The sequence below is a fragment of the Petromyzon marinus genome, chromosome 17, assembly GCF_048934315.1.
Source record: "Petromyzon marinus isolate PM22_M1 ecotype Great Lakes invasive population chromosome 17, UKy_Petmar_22M1.pri1.0, whole genome shotgun sequence".
In the NCBI taxonomy this organism is placed as follows: Eukaryota; Metazoa; Chordata; class Hyperoartia; order Petromyzontiformes; family Petromyzontidae; genus Petromyzon; species Petromyzon marinus.
This window is the reverse complement of record NC_133683.1, coordinates 20102898-20117772: the sequence shown is the minus strand read 5'-3', so window position 1 is coordinate 20117772 and position 14875 is coordinate 20102898. Positions and strand designations below refer to the sequence as shown.

Sequence of the window (14875 nt, the reverse complement as noted above, 5' to 3'; positions counted from 1 at the left end):
TCAACATCTGCACCTCCGATGAGCACGGTTGGATACGGACGGTGCGAAAGAAATCAACATCAACCGTGGATGAAGGTCTTCCCACAATCCATCATCATTACTCATGGCCCTGTGATGCGGCAATCTGCCTGACACTTGCACGCAATTTAATTTGCTCCTTCGCAGGCACTTTCCCTTCATTAGCCGCCGTAGTGACACACTCCAAAATGATTGGTCTGATGCGGCCTAAACGTTCCATTAAACGAGTCTGAGGTGAGGCTGTTTGTTGCAGTGGCAGGCACAAATTACTTTGTCATCCTCCTAAACCCTCCACTCGTCTCACGTCCCCCGCCAGTCAATCTCACACTACCGAATGGCAACTCGCGTGCGCTGCCCATCTACCAGCCAAGACGATCAGTCCGACACAGGCGAATGCCATCGGCTTTCGTTGCCGTACCTCGTTTGTCGCAGGCCTTGAGCTGGCAGGTGCGGCCCTGGATGGAGGGTCCCTCGCAGGGGTTGTTGACGCTGTCGCAGGAGCGGCCTCGCTGCTGCGTGCCCGAGCCGCACGTCACGGAGCACTCGGTCCACTCGGACCAGGGCGACCAGCCAGCCTCGCTGTCGCCCACTGCACAAGGTGGCGGAGAGCAACATTAGTTACAGAGGGGTGCGCTGAGTGGTGCCTGGGGTGGCTCCGGTATCTGGGCAGTGAGTCAACCTTGCTTGCATCCTAGGTTCCGGTCTGGGAGCTCGACTGACCGTGATTGAACTGGGTGCTCAAGTGCGGAGATTGTGTTATGGCTACATGGCAGTTCTGAATTTGTGTTATTGGTTTCACAGACGTGCGGCACATATTTCTGTTCATAGCAGGGCATGGGGGTAAGTGCCCTCCACCCCCTAGTGTGTGGATAAAAAGCCACTTTGACCCGATGTTATGGGCAAGAGGTCACCCACAAACACCATGTGGCTGAGAAAGTACGCGATGTGACAGTTTACCAACAACATCGTTGTTATATAGTTTGACAATGACCCAAATTAATTTTCTGTTGATGGGACAATTGTCTACTAACTTGTCTTCTACCGAGTATTTTATGTTTTGCTTGCAAGGCTAAGAGACGGTAAATATCTCTAAGCTGTGGTGCACTAAACATTAATGATGGCAAGCGATCGTTAATAGTGGCATCAGCTCCCAAAGGAGATTTACAGTCGGGAGAACACTCCTCTGTTTTCCACATCCTCATTAAAATCTGGAGTGAATGCTAAGAAGATTATCAGATCATTTCCATAGCTACTTACTTAAATGAAACTGCTAGTAAGCAGTTTCATTTACGCAAGTAGTTTTGCCCAAGGAAACATGGGTGCAATATCCATCATTAAAATATCTGGCATGTCAGTTCACGTCTCGTTTATTTCATAGCTCACAGTGACCCTTTTTTTTGTTAATGATGACTGCCATTAAAGGCTTAGTGTTAGCACTTTGCTCTTCGACTAATCCTTAGCCCACATGGTTTTGCTTAAAGACATGAACTGATGTGATTAGCGTTGGCAAGCAATCATAATTTCGGTAACGGATTTGGCAAATGGAAGGGGGTTGGGGGGGGGTCTATATGTTGCGAGGTAGCCACTGGCATACAAAGGTATTGAATTTGGTGTCTTATTTCATTAGCTTTAGAAAACTAGTAGGAGATCAACGTCTTGTAAAAAAAGAAGTATGTCACTACCAGATATTTTTTTTGTAATGTCTAAACAGCATAAAGTATTTCTTCGCTGCTTTGGGTCTGTGGGCAAGTTGGGGTGGAATAAGTCATCTTAGCATATTTGGGTGTCATATGTTACTGCCCCACCGATTAGAAGTCTTGGCACAGAGACCATTCATCTCCGCTGATGTGGGCCTATAATCAATGGCACGATGTTTATAGCTGCTATTTTTTACAGCCAAGGGTCAGCTGTCAAAATAACCCAGCAGGGGGAAGAGGAGCCTGCAGGCAAAGGTCGTGCTGCCAAATTTATTGTCAGCTTTTAAATGAGGTTCCGCAATCAAGGCCACAATAAAAATCTGTATGCACACCCTTTTTAAAGTTAGGCTACCAACATACCCGTCATCATCATCATCGTCAATCTCTTTACTTCATTGGTTGTGGGTGTGCCACTTAAACATTGGCTGTCAAATCTCTCCATGTTTACCTGCACTTCAGAGTTTTTTTTAGATATCATGCCACTGTATCATTAGTCCATGTTATCACCAGATTCTACCTTGTCCTGTAATACGATGATGATGATGATGGAATATCCACCCAAATCATTGCAGTTTCCTTGATTCACTATGGGCAACAATGTTCTCCCACTTTTTTCTGCCCCTCTCTTTCTCTGTATTGGTGTTTCACTGGCATTGCTTTTGATGTCTCCGGAGCATGGAACACGTAAGGGACTCGATGTCCGATTCACAGATACGAAAGGGGGCATCATCACGGAGATGCACTCCGCTCAATGTGGCTCAACCACCTCAATGTGGACAGTTCTCGCTGTTGCTCTACATCGACATGATCGAGCCATACGAGGAAGGAGAAGATTGTGAGGATGAGGCGCCGGCCGCCGCGTGCGCGTGAGAGAGTGTGTGACGTACGCAGGCACGTCGGGCAGCACTCTCCCTCGGGGACGTGAGGAGTCGCGCAAGTGACGGGAGGGCACGTGATCTGCCGGCAGTGCGTCTTGGAATCCTGCGGACGAAACCAAACAACGAAAACCGGGAGGTCAGATAATGATCGTAACAATTATGAATTCAACTTGTGATGGCCATTGAGTTTGCAAGACGACGAGAAATTATGACAGCTTGGGGCAGGCATTCATCCAACAGCGGAGAGATCGTGGCTGATAATGTGATAATAATATTATGCTCATGATGTATATGCTTGCGTGTGGTGTTGTATATGCACGGATATATAACGGGAGAGGTGAGCTGGAATTTGCAGAAATAAAAGAATTGCAATACATTGTAAATTTTGAAAAATCAAACACCTGGCCGCACACTAGACATCGTAATAAGATAGACTATAAAACACTGGTGCTTTTCTGGATTTTATGAAAGCTAACTTTTTCACAGCGTGAAGCTTCTGCAAACCTGATGCGGACAGTGAAATACATTTATCGTGGCTGATCGTGCTTTCGCTTGTGAATGAGTGTATTTATAACTGCGGTTAACATCGCGACGTTGGACCTGTGACCACCACAGGGAAATGGGGAATTTTGATGTGGCAGACTCCCCCCCCCCCCACCGAAATTTCATTTTGCCGCCTAATGCTCAAAAGGCCCTCTGTTGAGTTCATGGCTTTAAGTTTTCCTGGCTTGGAATGCCATAAGCGTGGCAGGAATGTGCAAAGAGGAGAAGAAGAAGAAAAACACAGCATGACACTCATCCTTTTTATGAATATGGGCTGATGGTCCCGGAAAAGTAGCGAAATATTTGAGTTTCATGTGGTGGATTCATGCTGTCTGCTTCTTATTTTTTTTTCAATTTTATGTATGCATTCATTTAGCCATATCAAATGTTTTTTTTTTAGCAAGTCACACCGATGTGTTTTTATTATTGAGTTGGGTCCCTGAATTTATATCAACCTCGATGAATAGCATTCATGGTATAAATCAACGTGGCCTAACACCAACATATCTATGCTGAATTAAAAAGGAACAAACTAATTAATTAACATCTAACTTGCCTAACTGCTCTTACTCGTACTTTTAGAACATTGAAGAGGCAATGGTGAATAGGAAGTTATTTAATCTTTGAAATCGGTTTTCTTTTATCAAAGTGTAATTCCTTGGCCAAACCACAGCCTCAGCAGGGAAAAGTTAGCAAATCAACATTGTCTCTGGCGTGCTGTGTATGGAAAGTGCCTTTCCAGCCTCAACACTGAAACTGAGCTTAAGCTGCAGCTAATGAGCACCTGTAAAACTCATGCTGCTTGTAATATGTTCCTGGCTTGCAAATTCGTATTGCTTTATGAACGAAAAAAGGCAAAGGCACAGCCCTGCAGTTGCTTGCTCATGCCACTGCTGAAGGAAGGGCCTCAACGAGAGGGAGTTCTGGAAAATCCCTCTGGAGAGCATTTGGCCTACTATTCTATGCTTGCCAGATATCTTTGAAGAGGTTTGCTAGCAGTACTCCAAGGCAAAATGTGCATGCATCACTGCATGCTTTCAGTTCTAAATTAATGTACATAAATTGGAGCCTGCTTTATATTTCTCTCTGAACGAACTTGTGACGGCAGCGTATTCTGCTGACGCTGCGCTATGCACACATAATGGTCTCTTGGCTGAAGTCCAATAGAAATAACAATCGGGGCCACTTACTATGTTGGGAATCTTAAGGGAGAGGAATTATCACGCACATGTAAAGTGCGATGCCTTAACCGGTGTCACCGGCCAATATTGGCATACAAATGTCCCCGTGCTTTATTTCTCACACCTTCATTTCCGATCGACACTTAAGCCACAGATGATTTTTTTATTCACACTAAGGTTCGCATTAAGTCCTGAGAGCAGGGCTAGACTTGCCGCAGTCAAAGCCACATTCAGTCCTCGTTCTTGGCCGCCGCAGACCCTTCATACCAAAGCTCCGAAAAACAGAAGGAAATGGCACTCCTTTGAGAAAAGAGAATTGTGAAGAGTGCCGATGAAAGCACCGCTAGCCAAAAGCGACCGCTGCTGCCTTCCTCGGCCTTGTGTGTGCACGTTGCTTACAAAATGTAAAAAAAAATGGTGAAGAATTGTGAAAAGAGCTGCTTAAAATGGGTTACCCAAAATGGGTTACCCAAAATGGGTTACCCAAGTATTATCTTGGTTTTTCTATCCCCCCCCCCCGGCTACCCCCGCTCTTGTCCAATGTAAATGACAAGGCCAGCATTCATTGCATACAAAAAAATCATGCCACTATAAAGTCTTCGAATTGTAATTTTCATTACCTTATTTCCATTCCATTTGATTGGGTGGTATAATGTACGGAAGAAAAGACCGTCACCGACTTGAGAGACATGATTAACGGCAGCTTGGCTTTTTAGCTTAAAATAATGATATGGTTTACCCTTGTAACTGCTTTCCCTTTACAAACTTGGCCAGTCTACCACTGTGCCTGCGATTTACAACCTGTGCTGTTTATGAACTGAATTCCAGCAACGGCACCAGGTCTTGGTTTCAAGCTTCTGTCAAATGTTAAATCGCATATGTTACAATCACTGGCACATTGGAGACTCGTATAATAATTGTAACAACTATTGCTCAAAGTTGCCGTAAATAAAACTCGGAGGATAAATGTGTTGGCGGCTTGTCTATCATTACGTGCCATGACACATTGCATTTGGAAGAAAAATGCTCAATATATTTATCCCAAACCCATTGCACAATATTAAACTCAAACTACAAATGTGCAAGCGCTTCTGCCGAAATAGATATTTCTCAAAATCTCTGGTAGCAATTATACGTGGTCTCAGCCTATCTACCAGCCCTGCCAATGGGTCCAACGCAAAATCTGCCGGAGCGACGGAGCAGGCGGGGACACAGTGACGACATAGCAAAGCAAGCTGGTACACAGAGTACTTGTTTGAAGATTTTTCAGATTTTACCAAAATCCTCCAGACTTTGTTCCATCATAAAGCGCTGCAGCACGTCGATGCTCAGGAATTGTTTACTCTATTTACAAAAGGCAGCTTTTTGGGTACTGATATAATAGCTTACACATTAACCCATTTGTTTTTTTTTTATAAACATCACTAGGCTGATGGGGAAATAGCAGCTTGTGTCAAGACATGTGCTCTGGATGCAGCTTATTGCTCATATCTTGCACAGCTCAGGAATGTTTGGTGGCAGTGTGAATACACTCGGTGCATTTATATATCTTTGCGCACGTATTGTACAGCCCTAATATGTCAATCCACTTCTGGATGAGGTGCTTCCCCAAGTCGTGCTGGTTGTGGGGGTTACTAGACCATACATCACCACGTTGGTCAGTGTGAGTTGCTGAAGGTGGGGAGCAGAGGTGGGGGCATCGACGTTCAACACAACAACGGATTTCACCACACTGCCCACCACATAGCCCCGCAAGCAGCCTATAATACCTTTAATGCACGTGCATCACCCATCCAAGACGCTATCCAGACTCGGCCCTTCTTTAGCCTCCCAACTCAGAGATCGGGCGCGATGAGCGTGGTTTGATCGCGGGTGTATGCCAGTGCATGGAGCAGAGTACCCTTGACTCAGACAGGCAATTTGACTGTGCGCTCAAATGCTTGGGCATTATCTTGTCTGTCTTACCCACACGCTATTGCCGTGTATTACACAGCGCATTGGCGCACGCGTGTGGGTAGTGTCGCGCTACAAACCCGGCGACACGGGTTTGATTCTCGCTCACAGCCACTACACATTGACGATTATTTGAACCGGTACTGGGCCTCCCCTTGGTCGACTCAGCCTCAAATGGGTACCCGATGCGGTATTTAAACATTGCCACTGGAGAGGAAAATGCGGCCGGGCGTGGTGCCGACCACCCACCCCCATGTGTGCCACAGTCCCGGCCTTCATAAGTGCTCGCCAACAGTCTGTTTAAAGCTATACAGGGGGCCTTTGTGTGCGTGCGTGCTTCCACAAACCCGGCAGGTGCAGGTGGTGCAGCTGTTGATGGTCCACTCGGTGTGGTTGTCGTAGAGTCGCCCCTCGTACAGGCACTTGCCCTTCTCCTGGATGTCCATGGTGTTCTTCAGGTTCTCGTTCTCCTCTTTCTGTGCATGGACAGAGCACAGCAGGGCAGGGGCCATCAGTTTATTGCCCCACACGTAGGCCAAAGGTAGAAGGAATAGAGGCGAATGTGGTGTCTGTGCGTGTTTGTATGTACATAATATGTATACGCCAGTATATTTGAAAGGTAATGGGAATGAAGTGTGTAACACCACAATACACATTATATTATTATTACTACTGCATAATTACTGTATGGGAAAGCGTTTACACAATGCATCATAACTAATGACTAATTGAATATGCAAGCTGGCGATTCCAACGCTATTCCCAGTGACTGCCTCTCGCAAACCAATCCAATAGAATACCTAACCCTAATCCACCAGCCTGTCTCGATTGCCCTTTCAATACTTGCACCAGGGGGTTCCTTGTGAATAAGCTTATCTATAAAATTCCATTTAGGGGTCAGGGTTGGAGAGTTAGGAGGGAGGGCAGTGGAGCAGTTAGCGCGCTGCACTGCGAACCCAGCTACCCAAGTTCAATTCCCGCTCACGGCTAACACCAGTGACAATTATTTGAGCCTCCCCCACGTCGACTTAGCCTCAAATGAGCACCTGGTGCGGTGTGTAAAATCATCGCCACTAGAGAAACAAAGGCGGCTTGGCGCGGTGTTGGCCACCCACCTGTTCGTGCACCGTGCCTGCCTTCATAGGTGCTCACTAACAGCACTTGTCCCAACAGTCTGTTAAGGCTATACGGGGGATCTTTGTCTCTATTTGGGGGGGAGGGGCGGGCGGGGGGGGTGGTCAGCAGAATTTGTAACACTCACCAGCTTTTGGAGGCCGTCCACCAAGTACGTGACCGTGCTCCGTAGAGCCTTGACCTCATTGTAAATCCTCTTGACCTCGTTGCAGGAGATGCCACAGAATTCCATCACCTTGTTCACCTTGTGCCCCGTGTAGTCCGTCTTGATGGCAGGCGTCCCAAGAAAACCGCCACCTAACGCGCGACAAAAAATGAACCCAACGGCGCCCCCCCGCGAGTACAGCAGGTGTTTGTTTAGCGTGGGCAGCCAAGTCTAGCAGGATTCTGTGCAACGTGATTTCAGATTTATTGTACTATCAATTGCTTCTAACAAAGAAATCGTCAGTAAAGTGCAAGGCATGCAGGCTGGGTTTTTTTTTAAATATAAGGTTGTTATTTTTTTTGCCGTTTATTAAATTCGGATGGTTTGCATTTGAAGCAGAGTATTTGCATATCTTGCATTGGTGCGATTCTTTTTTTTTGCACGCTGCAAGGATTTTATTTCATTTGCTTTTATTTTAAGACCGCACGCGCAAAATAAAATGGTGCTTCCTAGCGCTATTCGTTCACATTTTATTTCTACTTTTCGTCCAGTCATAAGTGCAATTATTTTTCGTTGTTGTATTTTACAAAAGTGTGGTCTGCCTGTGCTTGTAATCCGTTAGCACAACATCGCTGTCCTGAAGTGACTCAGGTGTACTACAGGCGGTTTAATACGGCAATAGCATGGCAGCACGAGGAATTCAAGCAGCCTGAAAGTGGCGGCGAGCTTCAGGCAAGCGTGCAAGCGGCTTTCAGGTGCGTGCAGCCAGAACGAGTCAACAAGCCACTTGATTGACTTGAGGTGGACCTAATGCCCTTCTCTCTATACACTAGCCCTCCACTCCTACAAACCCAGCCCAACTGAACTCAGCTCAACTCACTCTGAGCCCCATTTCTGTTGATTCCTAAGTTCGCGGAAGATAGATAAAAAAAAGGGTCCAAACCACAATCATCGCGGTCCACCCCAAGCTTCTGGCTTTTATTATTCTCATCACCAATCCCACATATTCACATGTAAATCATATCGCGTGCATTGTGCTCGTAATATTTTGGCTGGCGGTCATAGAAAGTGGGCGAGTAGATTGGCTGTGAGTCTAGCCGCATGCCTCTGTGGCTCAGCGGTTATGGTATGCCTGACCTTCAAATCGCCTACGGTGTCAGAGCAGCTACGAGCTGACAAAGCCACATCACTGACACTTCAACATTTCTGGTTAAATTTACAACCCGCTGAACGGTTTTGTTGTTGTTGTTGACTTTGTGTGTTTTTATTGTGATTGTAATATTTTTCGTTTTTAAAACATCATTGACCAGAGTGACGAAATACGGTCAATAACCCCCAGGATCCGTATGGAGTGGGGAGGCCCTCGTCCAGCAGGTGATTGACACAAGGGCCTATATGTGTGAAATATTTCTCTCAAGCATCAGTTAAGTGTCAAACTGAATATGCCTTACGGAACAAAGCGATCCCATCCCTTAAGAAGAATTTACGGCAGTCTGTCCCAGCCCGGCTATGTCATTCTACAAGGCTGCGGGGATCTGTCGCTTGTGTCACAGGTATGTACAGACTGCATGTTGAACATTCATTGCCCTATTCCAGATTTGCAATGTTTTGCAGTGTTGCCATTCCAGCTTTGAGTTGCCTCGTGGTTTAAGCCTTTGAGCCCCACATTCTGCGAAGCCCAAATATACTGATGAGAGTTGGAAAGTTGAAACTGGTCCAGAGTTCGCCTGCTTGTACATATGCTGCAGTAAAATAATCCTCCAAAAGCCAATATAGGGTTATGAACTAAAATAATATTTTATTTATAAACAATATTATGGAACTGACCTTAATTATATAATCATACTTTATGTAACTGGCAATAAAGTTATATTACATTATCTACAACTGAATACTATTTTTTTTAAATATCAGAGTTATTTTTTTACAACATTCAAATTGCAGCGTTATATATATTTGAATATACATTTTACATTACAGCAAACACTCAAGTCAATAAATATATCTGGAGCAGAATTGAAGTGTTGGCTGGGCTATAGGTGGCCATCGCAAACACGTGCCCTAGGGGACGCTGCTGAGTAGGGCGCGCGGTAAGCGCGCGGCATTGATGCGTAAAGCCCTCTCTGAGCATTGGGCATCAGCAAGCAGCGGCGTTAGAGCTTTGTTCCTTTGGTCGTAGCCAGTAACTGTGATCAGTGCGGCATAGCGACCCTGCCGATTCAAGCTCGCGGGCTAACAGTGAACATCCACACCGAGAGCACAATGCAAGACACAACAGCCATATCAATGGAGGCGTTCATGTGTATGTACAAAAAAAACTACCAAAAAAGTACACATTTTACTCTATTTTTTTTCTATTTAAGCATGATCTAAAGTATACAACCTACTTTAATTCACATAGGCTCATATATTTACCAGCCTTGACGTTTTCCAATGCCAAACACTGGACAAACGAATTGAAAGTTTACTGATGTAGGTTTGTGCAGCGATAATCCGGTGGGATTTTAGTGACAGTGGGAGTGGAGTGTCAGTTGCCTCCACCTCACTGCCAACATATCTCACATATATCATTTTAACTCGGCAGTTACTTTATTTTTAACTCTGCAGTTTAAATTAAATACTCGAGATCAACAAACAGACCTCCTCTTCGTGTTCGTGCGAAAAATAAGTTGTTAGTTCGTCGGCTATTGAGATCATATTTAATTACCTTTCTTGCTCCACAAAAATACATCATGACTTTTTTTTTATAACATCTTAAAAGTGGTTTTCCGGGGCACTAACAAGGCTATACAACCACCAACTTACTTTATCATACCCCACTTAAAACAGTATTTGTTTTTAACACTCGTGGTATGTTGATGCCGCAACAGGAATTAAAGGATATGAGGGAATTACTGAGTGGCTGCTGTGTCCCAGGCTGGGTGCACAGTGCCCCGCACGCGTTCCCTTACCGTCATTCCTGACGCACCCCTTGTTCCTCAGAATATCCTCCAGGGACGTGCCAAAGATGAAGCGGACGTTTTGCAGTGAGCCCTGCAGCAGTGGCAGCCAAAACGACAATAGAGGGGGATGGGCAGGGAGGGAGGGAGGGAGTGGAGGGAATTGGGAGGTTAGGCTCGCACCACAGAGAGCAGAGTGAATGACGATTCTGGTGGCCCATCCTCACTGGGTATTCAACTCATGCCGCGTGGCTCCACTTCATTCATTCACCTTCAGCCCAACCAGCCGTGAGAATGTTTACACTGTGGTGGAAAGTTAACGTCATTCGACACGAATAGCCATTGTCCCCCCCCCCGAAGACGTCCCAGGTATGTTATGTTATTTTTAAATTCACATTTAGCCGCTTATGTGTGATGCGTGCGCCCCGAGGCGAGGGAAAATAAAACCACATTGCATTCTGGCCCCGTCGCGTTCGCTGTGATGGGTGATGATGTTGCTCATGCCGTTAACAATTGGCTGTGACATTATTTGTGGTCCCGGCTAACGACGCTCACGGAGGCGCCCTCGATGGAAGACAACAGTTGCCGCACTCACCCTGAAGTCGTCCTTGTCGCTCACGAAGCCCTTGCCCAGACGCAGGCGGCTGGTGTCGGGGTACAGCTGCTGGTACACGGGCCCGTCCAGGCTCAGCACGTTGATGAGCTCGCAGCCCACGTACAGCTTGGCGCTCTCGTGGTCCACGTACAGCGTGATGTTTTTCCACGCGAACGTGGCCAGGTCCACGTGCTCGAAGGAGCGCACGCTCTGCGCGTGCACCAGATCGAGCGTGTCCGCGTGTCCGTTCGACACGATCTCGAAGAGGCGGGCGGATCCGTCGGCCGAGTCCACGGCGAGGAGAGTGCCCCTGCTACGCTTCTCCTGGCGCAGTGACGCCTGGAAGACGAAGCTCTTCTCCTGCCGCATCGCCTCCAGCAGGCTCTTGAGACTGCGCTCCTCGGCCGACGGGACACGCTCGGCCCGGATGATCTTGAACGCGGGGCTGTTGGCGTCGGGCCCCTTCACCAGCTTGACGCCGGCCGTGCGACGGGTGATTCGGCTCATGTCGAACACGTCGAACACGCCGTTGTCATCCGTGCCATAATCTACGGTTGGCGAGTTAGGGGGAGGGAGCGGGGGGGGGGGGGGGGTAACCGACCGCAACGGGGCAATGTTAGCGCGATGCAGCTTGATGGGGAGGGAATAAAAACGTGGAGGGAATAAACTAAATTATTGTTTTTATTTTACTAAGTTCAGCCCAATCAGCTATTTAGCTCCTTTTCCAGAAGCGACCTGGCCACAAATTATAGCTCAACAAAGTGGCTTATCACGTGGACATGTATAGCGGCCAAATACTCCAAACGCGTGACGTCGATTCTAAATGTGCAGGGAAAAACCGGAGGACCCGGAGAAAAATCCACGCGAGCATGGGGCGAACACGCAAACTCTAACATACAGGCGTCAGGGTCGGGATCGAACCCGTGACCTCCTGTATACCAGGCGAGGGAGTTAACATCTCGCCATCAATGGGTCACCCGCGGGTTCCTTTTCCGTGCTCCCGCGCCCTTAAGCGCGTGTGCGCTCGCATCTCAAGCAGCAGCCGACTTGAGTCGGACCCATCGTGCCAAAGGAACAACGCGCCACGGCCACAACCCGAAAACACATCGGATGGCGATTTTAAAGTGGTGATCACTGTTTCAAACGCATAGCAAGGATACAAGCTGTCTCTCTCTATATATATGTGCAAGATCGACGTGGTGTTCGATACACACGATTTATTTACGCACACGCTGCCGCGCAACAGGTCCCGTAAAACCTTGGGCGCGAACAGAAAAAAAATCCGCAGTGGCACGTACGAGCTAAAAAAAAACTGTCCTGCCGGACGCGCCGTGCGCGTTTTTGAAATTCAAATGAGGCGCTTTATTCTCGGCTCGGTAAACACGGGGCTAATGGGAGCCGCGGTATTGCCAAGCCAAGGCCCGCGAGAGTGGGGATTAAAAATCGCTGCCGTGCGAGAGAATTACCGTAGGGATGAGCCGCGCCAACAAACGCCAGCAGGACGAGCGCCCTCCACGCAGACCCCATCTTCGGTCCCGTCGCGTAATGCGCAAGTCGGCGGCACCGGGAATCTAAGAGCGTGGAAAGAGGACAACGCGCGATTCCCAGCGAGGGTGTCACAACCGAGGCAGGTTCACAGCAAAACGCACACGTTGACAAAGTTAAAGAGCCGCGATGGATTTGTCTGTTGCCTCTTCGTGTACAATTCACGAATTCACGAATTGTACACGAAGGAGCGATCCACCAAATAAATTAAATTCGGCAAAAAAAATGTTGCATTCTTGTACAAATGCGGCTTAAATTTAATACAGAGTGCGTGCGGCGTAAGTAAGTAGCACGTACCAGGCAAAGCTTCAAAATAACTACCGTTAAGTGTTGTTCGCGAGGAGTCTATGTAGCCTATGTACCTAAATGCTCTATACGGCTAAGAGCTCTGAAGTGAGACTTCGCCACTGCAAGACTCGCCACTGCTATCAGTCTTCTACGTCGCTTCTGCGTTCGCCTCGATGTGTGCAGGTCCAAGGCGCGACAGATTTTATAGCGACTCGAGTCGCCCCCGCGTCTCACTCCGCTCCCTCCCACCGCGTGTCAGTCCCCTGCAAACACCACCCACTCTGTTGGATTCCAGCCACCCCCTCCTCGTCCCACTAACCCCCGTCTCCATTTGACCTCCCTCCAGCCTCCCTCCGTTCCTCCCCTCCATCCCTTCCTCCCTCCCCCACCACAACCATCAACTCTTCTCACACTCCTCTCCCCTCCTTCCTCCCTCATCTGCCCCCTCCCCAAACTTCACCGTCCGTCTCGCTTTCCCCGCGATCTGCTGTCTGGCCTCTCTCAAAGTTTGTTGGCTCGTTGAGTAGCTCGCTCGGAGCCAATGCCAATAGAAACGGGAGGAAATCTCAGGCAAGTGAAGTTGAGGGGGTCCCCCCCCCCACTCTACGCCACCCCACATGGCCCCCACACGGCTGGATGTGCAGGTGTTTATGACGAGAGCCACGTGGGCTGGCTTGCAGTGGCGGCGCCCGTGCGCCGTGCTTGGAATATTTTTATTTTTTGGAAGACCGAGGAAAAAATATATTGGGGAGTGGAATTTTTTTTTTTTAGGGTGACGGCGGCCAAATCACAAACGCTTCCTTCGCCCTCCCCCTGTTTTTATTCTTACGAAACAGCAGGGCGGACGGTATTTTAACACGTTAAACAAATACCACTAAAATGGGGGCTTATTTTTAGTTTCGGTGAGCGATGATGTTTGCGGCGGGGTGCGGTAACTAGGGTAGTAAAAAAAAATTAGCACATTGCCCGGGCCGATAGGGAACGCGAGCTTGCAGTGGGGGCTAAGTTTAAACAGGATGGGCACGCATTGCAGAGGCGTCGCGTAAAGTGGAGTTAAACGGACGAACAGAGTATAGCATCATCTCGCACGTCCACTTACCACCTGGTTTTACCGCCGGTTTAAAACAACAGCCGTGGCACGCATATTGGACCCCACCCCCCCTACCCTCTGAACGCATTTGAACCCCCGATATGGCGATATGAGTTGACGCAAATGGTGAGCGCGCGATGAGTATGGCCAACAGTGAGTTACATTTTCGGCGGGTGATATCTGAATCGGTACCTTCATCCAACCAGCACATACCAGCGTGGTGAAGTATGGTCAAACACGTTTAAAACGTAGGTTTTCGCAACCAATATAATCCATAATACAGTGTTTTCGGGGTTAGATCGCGCAAATATAAATGTGTCGTTAAACCCAAGCATCACCAAACAACCCTCCTTGGCTGAAGTGGCGGAAGGATAGTCTTCATTGCAAGATGTTTTTGCTAAATTATGAATCATAGCGTTATCGTCTATGCTAAATGTCGCATGTAGACTGACCAAATATTGCCCAGTGTCCGCAGGTTGAACGCTTCAGATTGGCTTTCTGAAAGTAAGTTGCGATGACCTAATTGCGTTAATTGTTAACTACAGAAATGCACGACATGCCGCGATTTTAGTCAGTTAATGTTTATTGTCAAGTATGCTCGCTATGCAGCTAAGTTGTTTTTCGAACTGTGAATTGAAGGCCTCCCGCGGAGCGTGTTTCCATTCCAGGGACCAATCTTCCCATTGAAATGCTAATTTAGCGTCGGTACACATTAAACACACCTGGTAGACCGCGACCGAAAATAAATGCCAATCTTCTCCGCGGGTTGGGTGGGGGGGTCCAGACGAAATGGAATTTAACAAAACGGGAGTCTCTGTGGTGTGGCTCCGTTGTCCTTTCGTTTCGGTGTTCTACGCGCGCGAGAAGCA

General features: G+C 47.7%; 1 protein-coding gene across 2 annotated transcripts in view; it reads right to left on the bottom strand.

Moving 5' to 3' along the window:
- The window catches only part of THBS1 (thrombospondin 1), a 28109-nt gene extending 14985 nt beyond the window's left edge, over positions 1 to 13124 (bottom strand). For both annotated transcript variants that reach the window (XM_032955840.2, XM_076067714.1), the window contains exons 1-8: positions 12926 to 13124; positions 12550 to 12654; positions 11084 to 11631; positions 10501 to 10582; positions 7532 to 7701; positions 6618 to 6746; positions 2603 to 2696; positions 437 to 607 (exon numbers count right to left, since the gene is read on the bottom strand). In XM_032955840.2, coding sequence (XP_032811731.1) covers positions 437 to 607; positions 2603 to 2696; positions 6618 to 6746; positions 7532 to 7701; positions 10501 to 10582; positions 11084 to 11631; positions 12550 to 12610 — 1255 coding nt within the window. In that variant the 5' untranslated portion in view covers positions 12611 to 12654; positions 12926 to 13124. The remainder of the gene's footprint in view (positions 1 to 436; positions 608 to 2602; positions 2697 to 6617; positions 6747 to 7531; positions 7702 to 10500; positions 10583 to 11083; positions 11632 to 12549; positions 12655 to 12925) is intronic.
- Between the last annotated feature and the right edge of the window lie 1751 nt (positions 13125 to 14875).